The 24,430-nt window shown below is 39.9% G+C and overlaps 1 protein-coding gene across 1 annotated transcript; it reads left to right on the forward strand.

The window, feature by feature from the left end:
• The first annotated feature begins 925 nt into the window (after positions 1–925).
• Positions 926–21,993, forward strand: rab11fip4a (RAB11 family interacting protein 4 (class II) a). Its single transcript, XM_023426187.2, has 15 exons — positions 926–1,198; positions 4,869–4,956; positions 5,316–5,404; positions 7,709–7,872; positions 8,105–8,227; positions 9,629–9,763; positions 10,262–10,297; positions 10,516–10,624; positions 12,520–12,623; positions 12,979–13,119; positions 14,369–14,450; positions 15,488–15,625; positions 15,710–15,856; positions 16,085–16,228; positions 16,317–21,993. The coding sequence occupies exons 1-15, from the start codon at positions 1,046–1,048 to the stop codon at positions 16,431–16,433; spliced, it is 1,770 nt and encodes a 589-aa protein (XP_023281955.1). The 5' UTR covers positions 926–1,045; the 3' UTR covers positions 16,434–21,993.
• The last annotated feature ends 2,437 nt before the right edge of the window (positions 21,994–24,430 follow it).

A 24,430-nucleotide genomic window follows, 5' to 3' on the forward strand; every position in this document is an offset into this window, starting at 1 on the left:
AGATGTTTATTTGCATGCATTGATTTGGCAAAAACCTTTACTGTACTGATTTGAACAAAGGTGTGTTTATTGCTTTTGGTTGCAACTTCTCATTTCCTATTAGAGAAATATTTTTTTCTCTCTAAAATCGTTAGACTCCTTATGATCTTGACACAGTATCTCTAATGTTAATTTACCATGAGTATTTTATTGTCATTCCTAACATTATCATTAGTATTTTTTTTCTTTTTTGGGTAAATGTGCTCTGTTTCTTTTCTCTCTCCAACCTTTTATTGGAAAACATTCAAATATACATACAATACAAACATGTGCTACAGGAGTAATGACAGTGAAATAAATACAAGATGTAAAAACTAAAAAGAAATAAAAATATAATGGAATAAGAGGATATAATATAAAAGGCAAATTGAAAAAACCAACTACATGCAATAACACTGAGACAATATATATACCATATTATTCCTCTTTAGGTTCATTATGAAGTTTGACAGTCATAACTTTTTTAGTATTAAGGTCAAGAGTCTTAATATAGTCTCTAGATTCCATTAAAAATCCAAAAAAATGTGTTACTCTACATTAAGTATATGAAATTTACCATAAAGGATCATCAAATTACCGATGAATACAATATCATAATTATCGTGTTCATAATATGTAATTATATTTTTGTATTCGATATTGAAATTATTTTTACTTTTGCAGATTGTATAATTGGTCAATCGAGCCCAAAAGGTAATTGAATGTGTGTATATTGGCAGAATAAATGTTGAAAGGACTGCATGGTAACAGACCCGTTTTATTAATTGGCAGTTGGCCTGTGACGCAACGCCTCGTCTCCAAATCTTCGCCCTTTTCCGTTACTTCTCGCGTCTCCAGAGCCGCCGATGCTGCTGCTTATGTCACAGCAGCAGCAGCATCAGTCGATGTCTCAGTCTGTCCGGTCGAGCCGAGCACGAGGATGAAGGTGGCGAACGTCATTCAGACTCTCTTACAGTCCATTTGATCAAGAAAAAACAGGTCTCTCGCCGACGAAGCCGGCCCTGCAATGGAAGGACATGTTTTTCCCGACCAGGAGCAGCTGCTGCAGTTTCTGAGGAGGCTTAAGGAGGTTTTCGACGTGTGTGACGAGGATGCTGACGGCTTCATACGGGTGGAGCACTTGGTGGACCTCGGTCTTCAGTTCGGTCAAGGAGACGAGGTGAGAGGCGTTCAAGCTGGGTGACTGTAGACAGCTCCTTTACACGTGTGTCCTGGGTTTTACAAACGGTGGTCGGTTAACTGACATTTTATGAGGTTAAATAGTGACTGCAGCGGCTGGTAGACGTTATAAGCTCGTGACAATAACAGACAACCTGCCTGTTAATGTCAGGTGTGCTACAGATGCTAGCACTGAGTGGCTCATCACTCAGACGTTAGCTGGTAGCATGTGTGACAGGCTGGTGTGCTGCTCTCTGTCTGTTTTCCATGATATTTAAACGCTTACAGTTTAAAAGCCAAGTGGGGTTTTAAGAGATCAAGCTCAGAACTGTAGAAAATCATTTTTTTATTGCACTTGCAACAAAAGCACTGGTATTCACATGAAAATTGTTGTAAAGGTGTTGTTTTAATTAAATGCAAAGACTAAGTCAATTGCTTGTATTTAGCAGTGTTAAAGTTTATGCCAAAACACCTTCACATGAAAATGATTTGGACATTTTTCAAGTCTGCACCCATTTTTGGTGTATATTATCTTTTTGACATCAATCTATAATCACAGTGACCTAATGTTAATAAGAGGATTTGAGTGTTAGGTCCTTGCACTTATGGTCAACAATTATACAAGGACAGTGATGTTTTTACAGTGGTATCTACCACATTACTTTTTCTGGGTGTATATTTGATTTTTATGATTTTGCATCAATTTGATGAAATACCTTGATTTTTTGTCAGGTATGTAACATTCTTCTATGGTTATTTTACAACATTTTAAACATTTTACAGCTGATTTTCCATGAATTGTATTCCATCCTGATATAATGATATCATCCTCTACCACTGGAAGTTTAATTACTGCCAGAGGTCTCATTAAACAAGAATGCAATGCAGCCTAAAGCGATGTGCTGCCTTGCTTGGTCCATTGAATGATGTTTGGTAGTTTATTCTCCACTGCAGCCTCTGAGGATTTGACTTTTTTAGCTGTGGCAGACAAATGGTCTGGAGTGAAGCCTTCCAGTGTCAATTTAACAGTTTTTAAAGATATTTCAAGAAGAGCGTTCATTAGAGGTAAATCAGACCAAATGCAATGAAGTGAAATGACTTCAGATTATATTTGTGTATTCTACGATGTGGCTGATTCCATTAGTTTTAATAGATAACATCTGGTCAACAATCTACACTAAATAAAATAAAAAAGTTTTGTGAACATCTGTGGATGGCAAAAGAATGGGATAAACTGCCCAAATCCACGTGTGCAGAGCTTTTAGAGACTTAACGAAGAAGCTGTAACTGCTGCCAAAGGGGCTTCTTCGAAGTACTGAATGAAGGGTCTGAAGACTTTTGTAAAGGAGACATGTCAGTGTGCTCGGGGTCTTTGTGTGAAGGACAGGTGCATTGAGGTAGGAGCACTTACAAAGATGTAGAGGGTGCAGATTGGCACAGACTGGCTCCAAAGGGATTTCTAAATGTTGAATCTGGCGTGCCATTTTGGAGATAACGGAACTAGGAGGGGTGCAGGAGCTGATGTCAGCCTTAGGTTCAGTACCATGGAGAGCACACTGCCAGTCCCAGATTGATCACCAGCAGTGCAGTACTGAACCTGGGGCCAGCAGGGGTGCCAGTGTTATTCCAGCCTACATGCTTACACAGTTTCTCTGCCCAGTTCATCAGCCTGTTCCAGTCCATGAATTGTTTACAGACTGAGTTTCTTTGTTAATGGCATGTAGATGCTTATGGGCCATTCAGTTGTCAACGGTGACTAAACATGTTTGAACTAGGCCTGATTCACTGTGTGTAACTGTGACTGTGTGTATGCCAACACTGACTCCAGATTGTATTACCGTGAGTATGCTATTAAATCCTACCAGCAAAGACTTTGTTACAATAGATTCTCTATTACAGTAAACACACAGCATTAGCCATGACAGCCAAGGTTTCAGAGGATGCTGTTCAACTTTTAACAATGCTTGGCTGTTATAAAACCACTTAGTAGGAAGAGCGAGCCACCCATTAATTGGGGTTAAGGGTTCAGTCCCCGGCTCCTCCTACCGAAGTGCCCTTGGGCAAGGCACTGAACCCCAAATTCCATCTGATGGTCAGACCAGCACTTTGCATTACGCCTTTAACCTTAGGTATTAGTTTCTTTTGAGGCATAGTGTACATTATAGTGTTATACCTGTGTTAGAATAACTCTGTTTGGCTGCACCAGGTTATTTGCAGACTGCTGTGTTGGAGAAATGGCAGGCAGTAGTGGATGAGGCAGGTTAAATCCTGGATGCTCTGATCATTCCACATAAATGATATCTAACAGTGGGAGTGGATTTTCCTTGAAGCTGTCATGGCGGCTGAGCATCCAGCGCAACATCACTAAAAATAACCCAGCCGTAATAAGAGGAAGCTGCTGCTTCATCTTCCTCCTCCCCTCTTCTCTCATCTCTGTGTTCTTTGTCACCATGGCGATGAGAGCTTCACAGGGAGTCTGGGAGCCGATTGGCTGGTTACTAAGTAATGAAATGATCCGCCTAGCTACTGAGAACGGCCTATGAGCTGGTGTTGTGCACCAGTCCTGTATATTTACATTTGTTTAATTTGGAAAAGATTGTACCCCCTAGTGACACATCCAGACTCATCAGTTTCTATGGTGATTGGTTTGTTGCAGTGAGCGTCAGATTGCAACATAACATCTTTATTCCTCATGTTTATCTTGCAACCACACTGCTGCTCTTATACTGTGTACACACACTTACACACACACACACACACACACACACTAGGGATTATTACAGTACAAATGCATTATTTATCAGAGCACATATAATGCATTTTATACAGATGCTTCTTCTTTCTGTATTTGTTCAGTGTTATTTGTGCTGGGAGAACATTGTTTTTGTGTATCAAGCATAGTTTGGTTCTTGTTTGTCCTCAAAGGACCAACCCATGTTGTTCTCATTTTAACCTTACAAATGGTCTTTTCTTATATTAACCAATTGCTCTTATATACTGTATATTACCTCACAACATCCTCCAAGCATGGAACATTATTGTTGATTTTGAAGACAATTTTCTGCCAACTTTAAAGCAGCAACTAAGATCTTAAACTTGCTTCACATAAACAGTCAGTCAAACTCAATATATATTGTTTTAAAGCTGCAGATCAAATTGTAGATGAAATTACACTGCTAATATACAGTGTGGTCATATGTTAAGGAGAGACCTCAAAATCTGAGATATGAGAGTTAACATTAAACATCACTCCACTGAGAGCTTTGAGAGCCCAGACTTTAACCCCATAGAACATTTGTGGAGAGAGTATTAGGCTTATTTTAGTTTATGATTGAGTGTAGATTGATGTATAAAAATAGACATTTTATCAGTTTAAAAATTGAATGTACAACACAAACTATGCAAAAGATGAAGAAGGTCTGAATACTTACTGATGCCACTATATCTTTAATGGTATAGTACAGGTTTGGCCCATTCAAGTCTTTATCTCTAAGTCTACCTAAGCCCTATCTGTGATTTTCTTGTTGTCTTGTTCTTGTTATCCTTTTTTTTTGTTGAGAGATAGACGGTGCCATATTGTTTCCATATTGTCAAGACCAGTGAGGCAAAAGGATTTGTGCTTTTTTTGCTGTATGAAAAAATTAACTCAACTTGACTTCGGTCTCTTGCAGGTGAAGGCATTGACCAGGTACCTGGATCCAAATGCTCATGGGAAAATCAACTTCAAAGACTTTTGTCACGGAGTGTTTGCTATCAAAGGTAAGAAAAGAAGATGTGTGCTAAATGCTGGACTTAATTCATGTGTGTAATGAGCTTTAGAGGAACTGAGGAGTGACTTTTTGGTATCAATCTTCTCATCTTTCTAACTCTTGGTAATAAATTAATAAGCCTTAAACTGCAGCTAATTTCTTTCTCCAGCACGTATCTGAAAGTTACAGTCTTTATCATCTTGAAACACAACAAAAGGAGTCTTTGATAAAGTGAAACATTAATTCAGGTTGATAGTATCACCCTCCTTCCAGGCAAAATGACAACAGACATTTGGGCTGCTGAATGGAAATGGTCATATGGGGTTTAATTTCCTATAAATCTTTCTTTCTTTCTTTCTTTCTTTCTAGGTTGTGAGGAGATACTGAAGATGGCTGTGGGTCCTCGCAGTGCAACCTCCAACCAGCCGTCTGTTACTGACAATGGTTACATTTACCAGGTACAATCTTTTCGCTGTACCCTGCCCACTCTCGCTGTGAATCTAAGTTCTGAGAAAAGATGGATGTATTCTCAAGACGATGATAGCATTTCAACCACGACAGCCCTTGAAGATAGGGGTAGTCACTGATCACCTTCATAGTAGGAAGTAGGGGCATTATAAAGCAGACGTAGATTAAAATATGAATAAATGTTATATCGGAACCTGTAATTATAAGTCATGTCACATTAAATGGGCTCCACCCATTTACACTACAGTCAAGTACAGAGTGAGGGACCAGACCCCACAGATTGTGAGTTAGACAAGTCTCTCCACCTGCCCTTCCAAACTACTCTGCAGACACCGTTAGACACTGTTACCGTCTGATGGCACAAGTACCATCATAGTTAGTAAGTAAAACTGAGAATCAGTTTGATTTTGATATAATTAATACTTATTTTTCAATTCATATTTCCCAATTTTGCCTTGTGTTTATTATTTAATTTTTTCCCAACTTTGTTTATTGGATTTTCTATAACACAAAAAAATAAGTTGGATTGTTGTGTCAAGTATAATATTGAAAGTAACAGAACATGTCATGAAGTGCAGTATAAATACATAAAAATGTTATAGAAAAAGATGTTACTTCACAAGTTGTGTAATATCTCAAGAAAAGTAAACCAAACACAAAACATACTCATTGGTCACCAAGTAATCATTATATAGAAATACAAAATTCACAAGATAGAAAGGGGAAAAAAACTATCTTTCCAAACCCACTAAACTCACTGAACTGTTCATAGTTCATCTAAGTTTTTCCATTTTAGTGAAAAAGTAGTTGTAAAAAATGTTCTTGATCCATAAAGAATGAGAGGGGGGTACATGTGATTTTTGCCTCAATAAAATCACTGTGTTTATTATTATTTGTCATTCCTAACACTACATCTATTTTTTAAATTTTCCTGGCATAAATGATCTTCCATATAACTCTGATTTAGGCAATATATTTGGATTCCAGTATGCGCAGCAGCATCAAAGCTAAAAATATGAATTTGCAATACATCTTCTTTACTGTGTGTTTGTTGCAGTGCATGATTGCTCATGTCTGTTTGAGATCAGCCCAGCTGAACAGTTGCTTAGCAACAAGAGAGAGCGACAAAGAGAGAGAATAGCTGTACTCCATTCGGCCATGCTGGTGTGCTGATAATAAATGATCAAGCATAATACTGTTCCCGTCGTTCTTTTAAATGCTTTCCACAGCAGTTAGTCATGTCGTCACTAAACTGTTGACTCAGCTGAATTTTGCTGTTACACACTTGCACAGAGTCACACGAGAGTAAGGCAGTATTTGGCGTTCCTCTGTATCACCCGCGTGATATGGGGGGTCTTAGGTAACTTCTTCATCCAGCTCAGTTGGAGTTTAGCTGCAGTTCAGTTGAACCTGTGCTTGTTTTGTCACAGCGCTCAGCTTTAACTTTGCTTTCACACAGCTGTGTTTTAAACCCTGGAAAGGTCGGGTTTAGTTGAAGCTGTTCTAAACCTCTGTTCAGCTAGATGACACAAAACAGCCCCAAGGACTTGTGGGTATGAAAAGATGACTGTTCATTTCTGATGCCGGTATTTATATGTGAACAAAAGTTGTGACATTAAATAATAATAAAAAAATATGACTAAGCAATATATCATATTTAGGGTGTGTTTGTTGCAGTGCATGACTGCTCATCTTCGCTAGAGATCAGCCTAACAGAACAGTTTCTTAGCAACAAGAGAGAGCGAGAGAGAGCATAGCTGGGCGTGCTGTCATGCTGCTTGTTACGTGGCGGCAGGGGCAGGGAAACCACAGGAGCACAGGAGGTGGCTGATGTGACGCTGCTGATTAGCAATGGATGATAAGTGGTGGTAGTGGTCCTTATTGAGGACGAGATATTACAGGATGAACCATATATCAATCTGAACAATGCCAATCTAGAAATTCAGAATGTCCATCAAATATCCTTTAATGTTAAGCAACACAGCGTCTCTGCTTTTGAGCTACACAGAGGGAACAGGCTGCAGTACATTAAAAATAACTGACTGAATTTTATTACTGAATATTGCTCAAAGAGCCTGGATAAAAAGACCCCATCACAGGAGGCTATCATTAGCCCACTACTCGTACTTGTTGAAAACCTTGAGATATTTTGGGTTTCTCTGCCAGTCGTGCTGCAGTTAAAGTGAATTTGAAATGCAAACAGTACTTTACACACAAAACACTGACAGTGGTTGGAGTGATATGTTGCAGTCTGTGCACATTTGTTAAACTAATGTTTCATTTTCTTTGTGCAGAACGGTGAGGCGAGGCAGAGCCCTCCGATTATCATGTGTACCCGGTCCTACCCAGAATGCAATGTGTACAGTGAGGGTTGTGGTGCTGATGGGGAGTGCGACATGGACAGCAGCACTGAAAACACAAACAGCTCTGACTCTTTGGACCCAACAAGGAAAGACAGGTCAGTCACATCAACATGTGAGGATGAGCCTCTGTTAGGGCCGATCAGTGCCTCTGCAGGTGAGAGGATGTGAGTTTTTGATTTTATGTGACATTTAAAACACTTTGGACACTCAGGGTTTTTTGCGGGGCCCCTTTTTAAAAAGTTGACTCCGTCAGTTATCATTGTTATTGTACTTCCAATGCAACCCTAGCCACCTCATTGGCTCAGCGTCTGTATCCGTCATCTCCAGGGAGGAGCAATTTGAGGACTATGGTGAGGGGGAGGATGTGGAGTTCATTCCCAGCAGCCCTTGCCCTGAAGATGACAACCGAACAAATGGCTTCTCTGACCTGGGGTCCTCACTTCCCTCTAGGTTGGTGGTCAGGCTTGATACACACCCTAAATCACATACTCGTTTTGTTTTTCCGTCAGGCCTTTTTAGTGGCAAACATTTGGACTTGTCATGGAGGATAAAGCACAGATGGAACTAATAACATTACTTATGGCACCGTTCAGACCTTTGTCCCTGTTCCATTCTACATACTAGTTCTAGGTTTTGAGTATCATGAAAATGACAGAAATAATATGCAGACTAAAAATTGCTTAATTTTTCAGTGTGCTGATGCCATGACAGCATGTTTGTTTTCACCTTCTGAGTCTGTGTGTGTGTGTTGTGAGGACCAGTAACCAGATTAAGTTTAAGACCCTGGGAGTGAGGACATGTTTGTCCTCACAACTATAAATGGCTGTTTGAAGGATTAGACTTGGTTTTAGGGTTGAGGTTAGGCATTTAGTTATGATGGTTGAGGTTAGGGTAAGGGGCATCCTATCCATCATATAACCTACAAATTATTAAGAATTATTCAATTTTGACGGAGCATTTCTATTTTAACCAGAACAGCTTTTCCAGCCTTGATTGCGCTGGTCATGTGACGCCACTCAGCCAATCACTGCAACTCGAGTGAGTGAATGAGCTACACACACGGGAGAGATGACGTTGGAGAAATAGGTGTGGGAAGTGGGATAGAAGAGGGAAAGACAGAGAAGAGGACGATTTAAAGCTGTTCAATTATTAAGATGTGTTGAGATTGTTTATTATAAAAATGGTTGAGATTGTTGGAGTTTTAACCATAAAGAAGAAAAATGGGAAGTCAAGCTACACTTTTTATTTCATTTTGTAATATTAAACACTTAATTATAATATTTCAAAAGCCGCTTTTATTTAGTTATTACTTATACAGCTGTTATTGTCCTTGAAATGATAAAAGAACATATAGTTATTATATTATAATTATATTTATTATATATATTGATATTGATATATTGATTATTATATTTAATGATGTTAATACAAATATATTATTTTATTATACATCATATATTACACAGATAGATAGATAGATAGATAGATAGATAGATAGATAGATAGATAGATAGATAGATAGATAGATAGATAGATAGATAGATAGATAGATAGATAGATAGCTGTGGTCTAACCAGTGAGAATAATGTAGTAATGACGACTGAGTAATCAGGGGTCTGAACATCACCGTGTTGACATCAAAAGACAGTCTTTTACAGTTTTTTTCTCCTGCAGTTGACAAAGCAAACATTGAACACACTGCAGCTAGTGAGGAGAAGAATCTAGAATAACACAAAACAAAAGGCTTTTCTCACTGCACTCGGAGCACTTCTCTCTCACTGACCTCTGTTGATATCTTAGCACAGTTCTGTATTTCAGTTATTTATGTTGTTGTATTCTCTGTAATTGCAGTGCAGGGCAGACGCCTCAGAAGATGCGGCAGCTTTATAACAGCGAGCTCCTGGACATCTACTGTTCTCAGTGCTGCAAGAAAGTGAATCTACTGAATGACCTGGAGGCTCGACTTCGAAACCTCAAGGCCAACAGGTGCAGCACGCTGACCACACACACACACACACACACACACACACACACACACACACACACACACACACACACACACACACACATACACCCACACTAAACACAAACACACAGAGCCATCCACCCAAATCTCACTATCTCATTCTTTCTTAGCACCAGACACTGCACCCAAATCAAAGGGGTGGGGTGGGGATGGGGTGTGTTGGTGTGTGTGGGAGGGGGTTGTTGCTATAGCAACCACATCCCAATCTGGTGAGGTGACTGCTTGTAGCAACAAAGAAACAATTTTTGGTTAAAAAAAAAAAAAGCAGATCATAAGTGTTGGGACGCTAATATTAGTAATAAAAGGTTCAGAGCCACAACATTTAAGCACAGACAGCAGACGTACAGTAACAGCGATAGTATTAGTCGTCGCAATAACAGCAGAGGTGAACAGTAGGTGAATTGTTAACACACAAAATGAAACGGTGTGTGTGTGACTCAGTTCCTCTCTTGTTTCAGCCCTAACAGAAAGATTTCCAGCACAGCATTTGGACGGTGAGTGACCTGACCTTCCCACTAACGACCGTTAAAATAAATTTACTGCAGTGAATCTGTATTTGCATCGTAAGAGGCTGATGGGTTCAGCAGCATTTAGCCATGTGGTAAACAGAGTTCTGTAATGGCGGAGCACCTGCTGAAGCTCACACATCCTGTTTATCTTCATTGTTTCATGCTTTTTATGGTTTCCTACGTGTCCTCTCCCCCCCCCGCAGTCAGCTGTTCCAGGCCAACCACAGCGTGTTTGGGTCGAGTCAGGGCAGCAGCACCGAGGATCTGTTCACAGACAGCATCGACTCCTGTGACCTCGACATCACAGAGAAAGTACAAACCTGCGCACCAACACCACCTGCACTATCATACAGTTTCTGTACAGTGTATTAGTTAAAAGGAGCAGTCTTTGTGAAGAATGCCGAGAGTTGAGATGAGAAGAGCAGTATCATGTCTGTGCGGTGAATATGAAGCTCCAAACAGTGGCCGGTTAGTTAAGCAAAATATCTTAGTTATACCTCTAAACCAGGGGTCCAACACATGGCTCACGAGCTGCCAGTAGCTCCCCCAAAGGTTCTGAGTGTATAGTCTGTACAAACCATGGATGTACAGTTCAAACTTCAAGCAGCAACAACACCCCCCCATCATTATTTGTCAGATTTCAGTCAAATGAGTCACTGTCAGGTTTGTTTCCATCAGATGTGTCGTAGGTGACATGCAGTGATAGCAACTCTTCTGATAACAGAACAGATATAAACTCAACTTTTCCAACTAACAGGAAATATGTTGCCATGGATACATTAAGTTAAGCTGTGGGCTTCAACTCAAGCCCTGTTGTTTTTACATTTTAGAAAATGAAGCGAACCATTGAATCATTGATGCACTGACAACTATCACTGGATCACTGAGTGAGGAGCTTCTTCTTTCTCTGGTTTCTCAGCAGATTTGCAGAGGTTTATTTTCAGTGGTTTTTTCATGTCTGTGTTCAGGTTTGACTGAACAATGTTTTTGATACAAAATGTGAGTTTTGGATATTGATACTTAATGACTTGTTAAATGATCTTATTCAACTGATTTGGTTTGGAGATCAGTTTGAGTGTTTTGATACGATATGTGAATAAATGTAACCAGTAATATAAGACATGAGGATCTCTCAGAGGAAAACAAAGGTTGGAGACTCTTGCTTTAGACTGAGCAGACCATCAGAGGAACCTGAAGTCAGTGTTGTGATGTTGCTTGAGATATATTTAGCTCAACAGTGTTGTCTAACAGCGTATTATGTTGGAGGTGTGGCCATGAAGCCATGCTCCTGGTCTATACCATACCATTTTATTCATCTTGAAATGTTTAAGCTGCAACAAAGAACAGAAAAAAAGTTAAATAGCATTTTTTTCCTTTTGATTTTAGGCTGTCTGTGTTGTCAACCCTTTACTGACATTAAACTGACCGTACAACACACAGTAAAAGATAAAATAGCAACCACAAAGGATAGAATACAAAATAAAGTAGAATAAATATAGCTGCATAAGATGAATATGATTGCATCAGATGCTAGCATTGGAGTGTTTTGAGGTGGGATTTGAAAGTAGGAAGAGAGTCAATATTACAAATGTCTTGTGAAGGTGAGTTCCAGAGTGGAGGGGCAACACGGCTGAAGGCTCTGAACCTCACCGGCAGGAAGTACAGTGAGATGAATGTAAGAGGAAGATCTAAGGGCAGGGGCAAGGGTGCAGATATGGAGTAGATCAGAGAGACATGGAGGTGCTAGGTTGTGAAGTGACTTAAAAGTGAGAAGCAGAATCATGAAGTCATTACGGTGTTTAGCAGGAAGCCAGTGCAGTTGCTGGAGAACAGGTGTGACGTGTTCTATTGAAGGGGTTCTGGTAATGATACGAGCTGCTGCATCTGAACCAGTTGAGGTTGATGGAGGAGTTTGTGAGGAAGAGCAGAGAGGACAGAGTTACAGTAACAAGGCGAGATGTGACTAAAGAGTGTACAAGAATGTCATTGCTGTGGGTTGTAAGAAAATTGTAAACTGATGACCTTCTGAATTTAAAAATGCTGACACACATTATACACGTGTGCTGTCATATTTAAACCAGTGGAGTCAAAAGCAAGAGACAGTTCATGGTCTGATACAAAGTGTATTAAAAAAAAGGTCCTCGTTTGCACCACCAGCCACCTGCATGTCTTGTAGGAGGAGGTAAAAGCCTGGTTGTCTCCCTCAGGTCAGCTATCTGGAGAAGAAGGTGACAGAGTTGGAAAGCGACAGTCTGGCCAATGGTGACCTCAAGTCTAAACTCAAACAGGAAAACACACAACTAGTCCACAGGTGGGAAAACACACACACTGGGCATTACAAACCCTATGTTTATTTATTCTTTATTTTTTTCGCACTGGCTTAACAGTAGTCAGCTTTACTCTTACGAAAATATTCACGTTCTATTAGATTTTGTAAGTGTGAATTATCTGAAAATCCCATGTGACTCTATCAGGTAAATGTAGCACATACGAAATGTCAGAAAACCAAATGAAACTAACATGTGAAATATCTTCTATGTGTGACAAATTCACATAAGGTTAAAGATAGGGATACATATTCCATCTTTAATATGATAAACATTGCATGTGTTTACTGCATGTATGGCGTGTTTTTCTCACACTGTGTACATGTGTTTGCATCCCAGGGTCCATGAGCTGGAGGAGCAGGTGAAGGATGCAGAGACGAGGGCGGATCAGAGTCTGGAAGAGGAGACCAAGAGGCACCGGGAGGTTTACACTAAGATGGAGAGAGACAGAAACACAGAGATGGACCAGCTCTGTACCAGGTAACCTCATCAGCCCCCACCGTCATCCACACCCTGACAGGTGCTGCTGCTGGCTCTGCTTCTGACTCAAAACACATCAGCAACTTGATTACTCCCATTTTAAAGATTTAAGCTGACCACTGCTGCCACGGCATGTAGCGTCAGGGCCTGGCCTCGCCTCTAAAAGTCTTGTTGCTGTTTCTGCCTCTTGTGTTTGTACTTATCCGTCAAATGACCACAAGTAGGGGCGGGCGATAAACATACCCAGTCTATCGCAGCTTGTTCCACGTGGGATGTAGTAAACGACTATATCATGAAACACCAGGTACACATTGTCACGTTATTGTCTTAAGCTGCTGGCATGAAATTTGCTTTGGCGTTTCCCTCCTCTCGTGCTCTCCTGCGGTCGTATCCGAGGGCGGATGAATTGGTTCAGAAAAGAAACATTAGTGAGTTAGGGTTAAGTGTCTTTCCCTGAGATCTTTGTTTAATGCATTTGTTGTTGCTTTGAGTTCTGTTTTTGTTAAAAGTCAAGTTTAACTTGGTTGGGATTTCTCCCCCTATCTGCAAACTTAAAACTGTTCCAATAGAAACCACCAATGAATAAACAGTAATCAAGAATGTTTTAATGCAGACAAATGTTGCAGGGACTAGACACATCATGCTGTCATCACCACACGTCTGGTGTGATTTATGCATCAAAGGGTTAAATTGTGCATTCATGAAGTGCTTCAGAGGAGATTTCAAAATAAAGAGATGTATATCATTTATTTCTCTATAGCCTAAAAATATTGCAATATTATTTATGGTTCATATCTTCCAGCTCTTATCAGAGGTTATTTATTACACAGAAGACAACAAAGGGTTTTCAAGAGTAGAAACATTCCTCATACCTTTTGTTTTGACAGGGCCACACAACAGACTCCTTCTTCTCTTATGGTGGTGGATGGTTGTGGATTTTTTTATTTTCCTCTCAAACCTCAGTTAACTAAATGATTTACTGCGCTGTTGCTGGACGGTATATATTCTCCTGGTGAAGTTTCATCTACAGTACGTTAGGAGACTAACTGGTATTTTGATGAGAGCATGAAGCCTGCAGTTCCATACAGACACTGCTTCAGTAAACCCAACCTGAAACAAGTATCTGTACAGGCTGACAAACCGATCGAGGACTTGCAGTGCTTGGCAAACCGTTATACCTTGTGTTAGATGATATCACCGTGTGTGTGTGTGTGTGTGTGTGTGTGTGTGTGTGTGTGTGCGTATGCAGGGTACAGCAATTAGAAGAAGAAAATGGAGAGATGAAGATAAACGTGTGCAGACTCAAGTCTCAGACAGAGAAACTGGACCAGGTGAGTGTGGCTCAATGAAAGGATAATTCCAGTTTATTAGATCAGTCATGATAATGTTGTAATGAATGAAATCTTAAACAAAGCCCAAGGTTATCCAGACTTATTTGTTTCAAAAACCTAAAGGCAAGGCAATGAAATGTATTTGTGTAGCACATTGTCACACACAGAGGTCATTCAATGTGTTTAACAGAAATAAACGAAGCATACAAAAAAGAACTAAAACACTTAGTAAGAAAACGCTATAAGAACAGATTGTAAAACAGATAATACCCAATTAAAATGCAAGATTAAAAGATGAAGAGATGAAGGCAGAGGAGAATAGAGACGTTTTTTACTTCTTTTTAAAGCCAGTTACCGTTTGGGCAGATCTGATATCCAGTGGGAGCTGGTTCCAGCAGGGGACAGCATAATGGCTGAAAGTCATTTCACCCTGTCTAGTTTTAACTCTAGGCTCCACTAACTGACCTGCTCCTGCAGATCTTACACATCAAACATTTCAGAAATATTTAGGGCCCCGACCATTAAGTGACTTATAGACAATAAGTAAAACTTTGAAGTCAACTCTGTGTCTGACTGGAAGCCAGTGCAAAGACCTGAGAACTGGAGTGATATTTATTTTTTATTAGTTTTAGTCCGAACCCGAGCAGCAGTGTCCTAAATAAGTTGTAGCTGTGTAATGGTCTAATTAGATAAACCAGTAAGGAGAGCATTGCAATAATCGGCTCTGGAAGGTATAGAGGCAAGAATGGGTTTCTCTAAGTCTTGGTCAGACACAAAGTCTCTGACACTAGCTATGTTTTTGAGATGCAAAATGCAGATTTAGTTGTAGCTCTGATGTGGTCACTAAAACTAAGTTCCCCATCCATGATTACAACCAGACTTTTAATATGGGTGGATGCTCTAGACTCCAGCTAGGCGCTAAGTTGCAACCCTCCTTCCTTGTTCCCAAATACCATCTCAGTCTTGTCTTCACTTCTTCAAGCGAGAGGAGAGTTGTTATTTTGCTTGTCAACTTTCAACAATGGTTTCCTCTGCAGGAGAAGCAGAGGATGACAGACAAGCTGGAGGACACTAGTCTGAGGCTGAAAGATGAGATGGACCTCTACAGGAAGATAATGGACAAGCTCTGGCAAAACCGCCATGAGTTTCAGAAGGAGAAGGAGGCCATGCAGGAGGTAGATAACAGATAACTCCAGATAACAGATAAGCTACATGGACGTCGTTTAGGAGTCGGATTTAATCTGCTCTCCTCCCTGCAGCTGATTGATGATCTGCGCCGAGAGCTGGAGTATCTGCAGTTGTTCAAGCTGGAGATGGAGCATCCTGGGAAGGGCAAGGGGCTATCTGAGTACAACGCCAAGACCAGAGAGATTGAAATGGAACATGAAGTCAGGAGACTGAAACAGGTTCACACGCATGGAGAGCACACACACACACACACACACACACACACACACACACACACACACACACACATTGACACTTTGTCTATTGACATGGATGATATTATTCTCTAATTTTGGCTTATTTGGGCCAATTAAAGAGACAACGGCATGAGTGTATATGTCAGCCAATAACTTATAACTTATAAGACGGCAATATGTGGAGGAAATGTTCTGTGTTTGCTTCCACAGGAGAACCATAAGCTTCGGGATCAGAATGACGACCTGAACGCTCAGATTCTCAGTCTGAGTTTGTACGAGGCTAAGAACCTGTTTGCCTGTCACACCAAGGCCCAGTGCCTGGCAGCCGAGATCGACAACGCATCCAGAGACGAGGTCAGTCTGCTGCTGGTGGTTGGATGTAATGTTGATTTTTAGTGATGTGCCCGTCTAATGCATTTCTGTCCGTCCGTCTGTCTGTCAGCTGGTCGATGCTCTGAAGGAGCAGGAGGAGATCAACCTGCGTCTGAGGCAGTACATGGACAAAATCATTCTGGCCATTCTGGACCACAACCCATCTATTCTGGAGATCAAAAGTTAAACACACAACACACACACACACACACACACACAACACACACACACACACACACACACACACACACACACATCTACTATTTATTTACATCAGTGGTTTCCAACCTTTTTTGTCTTATATATACTAGAGCTGTTATTAACCCCTCACTCACTTTTAGTATCTAATACAACTGAATATTGAATGAAAATAGTAAATAATCTTCAGACTCCCACAAGAGTAACCTGGCTCCACATTCAGCCTGTTCCTCTGCTTGGTTTTGTTGTGAGTCAAAGCTGAGAAGCTAGTTCACACATACAAGTAGATCCAAAAGGCAAAATTACATTCACTTTATGTTTGTCTGCAATTTACAGATGTCCCCTAAACACCTCACATGCAGACTATCGGTAGACGCAACAATTTACAGATGTCCCCTAAACACCTCACATGTAGGCAATGGGTAGATGCTAACTACAGCACACATCATCAGGGGCCCCATTTAGGGGCAGCAGCAGGGCACTGTATAGAGTCTTTACAGGAAGTTTAAGGGGGTTTATAGGCCCTGTTCAGACCTGGTATTAGAGAGAGAGAGAGAGAGAGAGAGAGAGAGAGACTTAAAGAGTGGGGTTGAGCGAATTAATGTGCAGTCCACAGGTCTAATAATGAAATTAAGTTTTATCCATTTGAAATAGTGAAATATTTGCTGTTCATTATAAAGTGTGTCGGACTAATCAGTCTGTGACAGAGGACGTCAGTAGAGTAGCTGCTCCTTCACTGTGACCCAGGACACATTTGCATTCACACTGCTAAAAGAATGTGGCCACATGTGGACCAGACTTCCTCTGAATGTGGTCTGAGTGATCGGATCCTAAATGCTCTTGGGTGCGTTCACACCTGAACTTAGAGCTTGTGATTGGATCACCTGAGGCAGATGTTAATACCAGGTCTGAACAGGCTCATAGTTGTCATTGCAACATGGCAATATGAGTGGCCATCAGGGGCCCCTGTCTCCCTTGGAGGCCCCAAACATTTGCCTGGTCTGCCTCATCTGGTGGAGGTACTGGTTGAAATCAGTGTTGAGTTTGGACAAATGTACTTTCAGCATTTTCACCACAGGACCTCTGTCAACATCAGTGGAACAGCTCACATCTCCATCCTCACATTTCTTCTCCCATAGTCTGACCTCCCTCATGAATCCATTCACTTTATTATACATGCTAAATATATGTAAGTCCTGGCCTTCAAGTGTTAGGTTGAAGTCATTCAATTTGGTGAACACATCAGTAAGTAACTCTGCGTCCTCAAACACTGCAGCAAAAGAATAGGAGTGCTCTTCTACTCCTCAGTGTGACGTTCAGACAGTATCAGTAGTGTTTTTCCACAAGACAGACAAGGGTAGTCAGTATGAAACAGCAGCTGCTCTGACTCACTGTCATGACAAAGATTTTTAAACAGTCTGTGATTCAATGGCCTGGACTGAATTGAATTAATCACCTTAACTGCATCATCCATAACAGCACTCAACATTCTGCTGCCTCATGGTGAATAATACAGTGGATCCTTCTTATGTCAGGGTTTCCTTTATTCACTCGCCCGAGCAGCCCAGGCACTCTGCCGTCACTGCTGCTGCACCATCTGTAAGAATGTAACCACAGGATTTCCACTCCAGATCGTCGTCTTTGCAAAAGCTGAATATAACCTGAAAAATGTCCTTGTCAGTTGTTTCTCCTCGAAGCTGCTTGCAAAAGCAGAAATGCTCATTTATATCCAACACGTCTTTATAATGCACAGAGGTCAAGAGCTGAGCTGATCTTTCATTTCATCCAACTGCAACGCAAATTGAGCTCCAACTTGCCCAACAATAGTAAGGAACATATCACTGATCTGGCAGGAAACTGAGTGTCATGTTTCTTGTCGATCATAGTTTCAGCTGAATCTGTGGCTGCAGGAAGAACCAGATCTTTGACTACAGAATGTGACATTTTTGAATTAGTGGCACAGTGTAAGACGCCTGTAGTGCTTTGCTTGACACACTTGTTGCTCTCTTCAGTATAATCTGACTCGACTTGAATTCTGACAGTTTTCAGTTGAAAAAGTCCTCAGTTTTACCATCACTTCTTGAGTGTTTGGTGCTTTGGTGCAACCTGAATCTGAAGCGACAGCAACTGGATAAACTCTTCACAAACTACTAAAAAGTTGACATCTGCCAGGGGGAAACTATTTCCTATTTATGAAATGACTTGGAATATATTCTTATTATTTTGGAAATTAATTGTAATCGCCAATCTTTCCATGTATCCCCTGCAAGCTTCGTAAGTATCCCTAGGTACACAAACCCCCGGTTGGGAACCACTGATCTACATAACCACAGCAGGATTTCTCTCTGTCCACCAACACTATTCATGAGGAAATCTGTCAATCACTGCAGATCTACATGTGCCATCAATGTTTTATCATTGTATATTTGAAGCCACTGAAATTTGGGGACCAGAAAATATTTGGGAATAAAAAGTATTTTGATGTAGACAAAGCACTAACTGTTCAATACAGAGCTCTATAGTTAATTGTCAATGAGTGATGTAAAGGACCAGGACATACCAGTGTCTTGCATGTTTACTATAAACCATTTGCCAAAGCAGTCAATGAGCAGTATATCATTTTGAATGTCTTGTTGCCATCTTCCAGGCAGCCATTAGTTTTTTTCATTACATGGTGGAATGAAAATCAATTTGTAGAGACTTGAAATCCTCTCAAGTATGATATTCATGTGATCATTATGGGTTTTTTTTATTATTGTCAGAATCATAATATTTCATGGCAATGCTGAGCAGATTTTTCAAACCAATCTACCATCACAAATGAAAGTTAAAGGGGCCATTTGGAAGTTTTCTCTGCTCTAAACGTGGTGGTGATTGTTGCTTGACGAGAGCTTCAGCCATCATTGTGTTTACAAGACAAGAGGTTATATTACGCCCTCTGGGCAGCTAACTTCTTAAGGGCAGACTAGACGCTACAGTGACTCGGTATTGGAAAGTGAAAAGGTGGTCCAACCAGACTGTGGCTAGCTGCTTAGCATGCTAACTTCAATAGAAGAAAAGCAGTTAATATTGGCATTGCTTTCCACCTCTGGAGACAGTAAACAAACAGCTGTTAATTCTAACATTGGCTATGTACCAATAGCATAACACACAAATAGCTCCTTTAATTCTTATGCTGTGTGGTAATGAATGGAAACCAGTGGGGGCATCAAAAGAATAGTTCAGCCTTCCGGGGCTTGCACGTATTTGCTTTCTTTCCAAGGAACATGAGAAGATTGACTTCAATCTGATGTTTGTATGGAGTCAGGATATGGTTAGCTTCATTTAGCATATTTAACATTTATCGTGTTTGTTTAATCTGTATACACAAAGAAATGTAAACGGACAATATGTAGTTTTAGGGGAGTGATGTTTTATCCGTTCATCGAGCAGCATCTCTGACTACATAGAAGATGTTGAATTATTTCTTTGAAAAATCTGAAACAAAAGATTTGTAAAATGGTCAAAAGTAATGTAAAGTATTTGTAGGTATGTAGTAAATAGATACAGCACACATGAACACTGACGTGTTTTTAGCTGTGATCAGCTGATTGTGTTTCTAACCCTTTAATTTGGCTTGTCTCAACACAAATGAATGTCTTCATGATTAATATAAGCTGTTTACTACACCACATCATTTTTTAGTAGTATTCACTGTGTCACTGAGCCTGCGAGAGACAATTCAGTGCGGCCTTTAACCAGTATAGACTGCTCATAATGAAGTATGTAAAGGTGCCAAAAGCCAACATTATGTGCCATATTTTAACCTTTCACTGTTTTCATGCACTGAAAAAATGGACAGGTAATAGTTAAAGGACATGATACTCATTGTTATTGTTTACATTTCTCATACAAATGCAATAATGTGCATGTGTCACTATGAAATATCAACAACTGGAGCTGGAGAGATGAAACAATAACTGCAGAAGTTTGACAGACAGAGTTTCTGAGCTCTAGAAGAAACGACTTGTTTCATTGTTTTTTCGGCCGTTCGCAAATCCGCTTAGAGGTGGGGCAACGTTTTTATGAGTGAGTATGGTGGCCCGTACTCACTCAGATTCAAACAGACAAAACACCACACATGCAGACAGACAAAAATACAAACAATTTGAAAACATGTGCTGCAAATACTCAACACAATGGAAGCGTTTCCAGGGGACACTAAAAGTGATGAACCTGGCTGGGACACACAAATGCGCATGGCTGTATTAAAAGTAAAAAGTTATTTTTAGGGCACTTTTTGCCTTTATTCCGATAGAGACAGTGAGAGAGACACAAGTTGCAGTGCGTTGAGCTCTCAGGGCCACCGTAAGTGAGCCACCATTCAGCTTGCAACATGGTGCAGCTCACATCCTGCTGTTGGTGTCACGCAGCCGCGCTGATTGACAGTTTGTGGCAGTAAAGTGTCGACAAACAGGGAACAAAGGCAGTGAGGAAGAGGCAAACATGAATATAAACAGTATAAGACTTAATGTATTAAAAGTCAGCTTTGCAAATGTATAATGGCCAAGGAAATACATTCAGTGTGTTGTTTAAACCTCAGATACACACAGTGTGTAAATATAACTTCTTGTGTTGAAAATATCCACAGGGTGTCTTTAAGTCGAGCTGTTAATTCACTGTTTCGTAGCCTATTAAAAACACTGAAATCAGACTTTACAGATATGTTAATTAGAATCATTTCAAAATAGTTTTAGAAAAATAGAAAATATGTATTAAACTTTGTTCTTTAGAGAAAAAAAAAGCACCTACTTACTGTCAGTAACCCACTTACTTAAAACGGGGAAACTCAGTTCATCCTTCAGCGTCATTGTGAACCTGAGCGAACAGCGTTATTCTGCCACTGTTGTAAACTTGTGTCACTTACACTGAGTTAACCTAAATATTTAACTTGAATATTTTTTCACCCCTGGTGTGACCTAGCTAAACCAAACACACCAAAAACTTCCTCCACATGCGTCACAGTGAGGACTGAGCTGCTGTAGTCAACATTTTATTATCTAACAAATGAAACTAGTTTCGTTCACCCAGTGATTCTTTTCATTGTTTACTTTCACAGGTTTTGTGTATTTGCATACGAGGTATGAACAAGTATTATTTAAGCAGTCCAGCTCTGATTTTGTCCATTGTTGCCACTGTAAGTGAGCTTTTTTATATTGACACTTTTATTTTGACACAGTATTTGTGATGTCATACATTGTAAATGTTGTACAGAATCTAGTTACTATTTATGTGCAAGTCATCCGGCTTATTATGAAGTCTCTTTGAGAGATCTGACACAAAACAACAAACTATGTGCTGTAGATTATAATAATCACAATATATAGTGCACTTAAAGTGTCATGTTCAAAGTATTTACCTGGAATAATGATATTAAACATGATGGAAAAATAATAGTCTGTCACTACTCACGTGTTCACTTTCTTTTACTCGTGTACCGCACATGGAACTATAGGTGACGATGTTGTACAAACTAGATGTGTAAATAAAACTCATTCGCTTTGGCATGATGACGTTGGTCCTGGTTGTTTGTTCTGTCCTCTGGTAGATTCATGGTTCTTTGGAAATGAGACACACCCAGGTGAAACGATTTAGAAATTATGGGATGGTTATCTGGTGCTTTCATCAGCAATTTAAACTAGTTTCCCAGTTTATTAGGCACATTCATTTGTATTTCATGTTATCATACACAGTGTAGTCAATGTGCTCAATAGAAATAATAGAAGAATTTAAAAAAAAGTAAAAGTAAGCTGTTGTTGTGCCACGACTGACATTCAAGTTCCCTTCAGGTGCGGTGCACACACAGGGATAATACAGGGAACTTTTCAAAACAGGGCCACGATACTGGGTACAGTAATGAACCCTTTTCACGGGTGTTGTTAATTACCTTAACAGAAGCTCAGCAGTATGATAAGTCAAAATTTCTTCTTTGAAAAAGATATTGATATTATACTCCAGTGGTGCAAATCCTCAAACAAATTTGCAGGTAATTAAATGACAATTTGCCCAGTTGGTAATCCAGCCTCGCTCTAATCCCAAGGAAAAGTACAGCCAAGACAAACAATACACCAGCAGAGTCTATTACCACACACACTGCACACAACACTGTCAGGCTCCTGCAACTGTAAGAAGAGTTACTCAAAAAAGCAATGAAGGGGTTTTTGCTATTAATGTAGGCAAAGCAGATGTTTTTATTCATCCTAGCAGAAAAGCACAGATGTAAAAAATAACATTAATGATGATTCAGTTCATTTACACTCTTTCTTACACCCCTGTGATGTAGCGCTCTGTGTAGGCGTCATTCACAGGTGTAGTTCAGGTCTCTTTCAGGTGAGACTTGGGTTTTTGTTGTCATACAGGAAGAGCAGCTTCTGAAAAAAAAACAAACGGGTAAAGATAAAGTCAGTCAGTAACTGGTATTCTCCTTAACCTGTCGCTAAAGGCTGGACCAGGAGAGTTAATAACAGTTACTGCCTGAGCTTTCCTCTGGTGCCACCATGAGGTTGAAATTTTAACAACTGTTGGATAGATAATGAAAGTTGGCACTTTCACCTCCCACCAGCCTCAGCTATAGCAGAGCCATCGTGATTTTACACATGCAGAGATTTTAACAGCTGTGCTTTCAGGAGAAAACATCTGGATTTAACTGATACATACTGCTAGCTACATGTTAAAATACCAGCATTACAACAGCAGTGTTAATTTCAGGGAACCTAGTTGTTGATCATTAGTTGTAGATCATCAGGGTTCGACTCACTGACAACATGACTGCAGTTGAGGACAGCCCTGGACACACACAGTGTTATCTGTATAATAAATTGTCACTGTTTCTTCTCATCATATTAAACCTGTTGTCACTCTGAACAGAATCAGCCAGCTCCTCCTGCTTCACTCTGCGGAGGTGGAGCGTGATCTTTCTCCTCGCTGTCCACCATGTCTTCATTTTCCCTCCAGACCTTTGAATCTTCAGTGTAATCTGGACTGAGAACCCTCTGAAAGATTTTCAGCTGATCTGTCACAAACATGATAACTGTCTCCTCAAGCAGCTGTAACATAATAACATGGAAGATGAACTTTGATAAATTGCCTTTCAGAAAAGGCACAGCTGGTGTGAGTCAGGTCTCTCATGCTGGATGCTGATTGACAGAGAGGAGCAGCAGCAGGGTGAGACACAAACATGATGGTTTGATCATTTCTATTTGTCATCGCTGAGAGTCTAATTTTATAATTAGTTGTAAAATTTGAACTTTACCTTTGGCCAGCTGGGTGACGATCATGCGAGATGAAACATCAGAGTATGAGGTGAGTAAAAGACTAGAGTACAGATATCTGTTTATTCATATGAATTCTGAATGAACTCAGCATCCGAAGAGCAGCAATATTGATAAAAATATATATAACAAATATACATAAAATATTTTGGATAAATTAGTAACACGTTGTTGTTCATAAAAGAGTTGTGTCTGCCTTTACAGTGAAACAACAACAACATAAAAACATTAAAGAATCATAGATTTCCAGTGCCACATATGTTCTGGGCTGGACTGAATAAATGGTAATTTCCCATCAACTTAGTATCAAAGTATAAACCTGTAAACCAGTGTTGTTGTCTAGCAGAGACAATAGATCAGGTGGTGCAGATTTATCCTGGTGAAATTGAATTACTATCACTCCCATATAGAGCAGTAAACATCTTCATGAGTCCAGCATCAACACCTCAAGTTATAAAACATTTAAAACTAAATCATTTTTATCAATGTTGGTATAGATTAAGGTTTATAAAAAATACTTACATACTCTTAGATGAATTAATTAGATATAAAAGTCATGCATTGAAAATGTCACTTAAGTAAAAGTATTCAAGTATCATTAGCAAAATGTACTTAAAGTATATGTAAAGGTCAACAAAACAACACGTTTATATGAATGGATTATAATCACTGGTGC

This window comes from Seriola lalandi, unplaced genomic scaffold (assembly GCF_002814215.2).
Source record: "Seriola lalandi dorsalis isolate HSWRI2012SDOR001 ecotype SW California unplaced genomic scaffold, Sedor1 jcf7180002054816, whole genome shotgun sequence".
Lineage (NCBI taxonomy): Eukaryota > Metazoa > Chordata > Actinopteri > Carangiformes > Carangidae > Seriola > Seriola lalandi.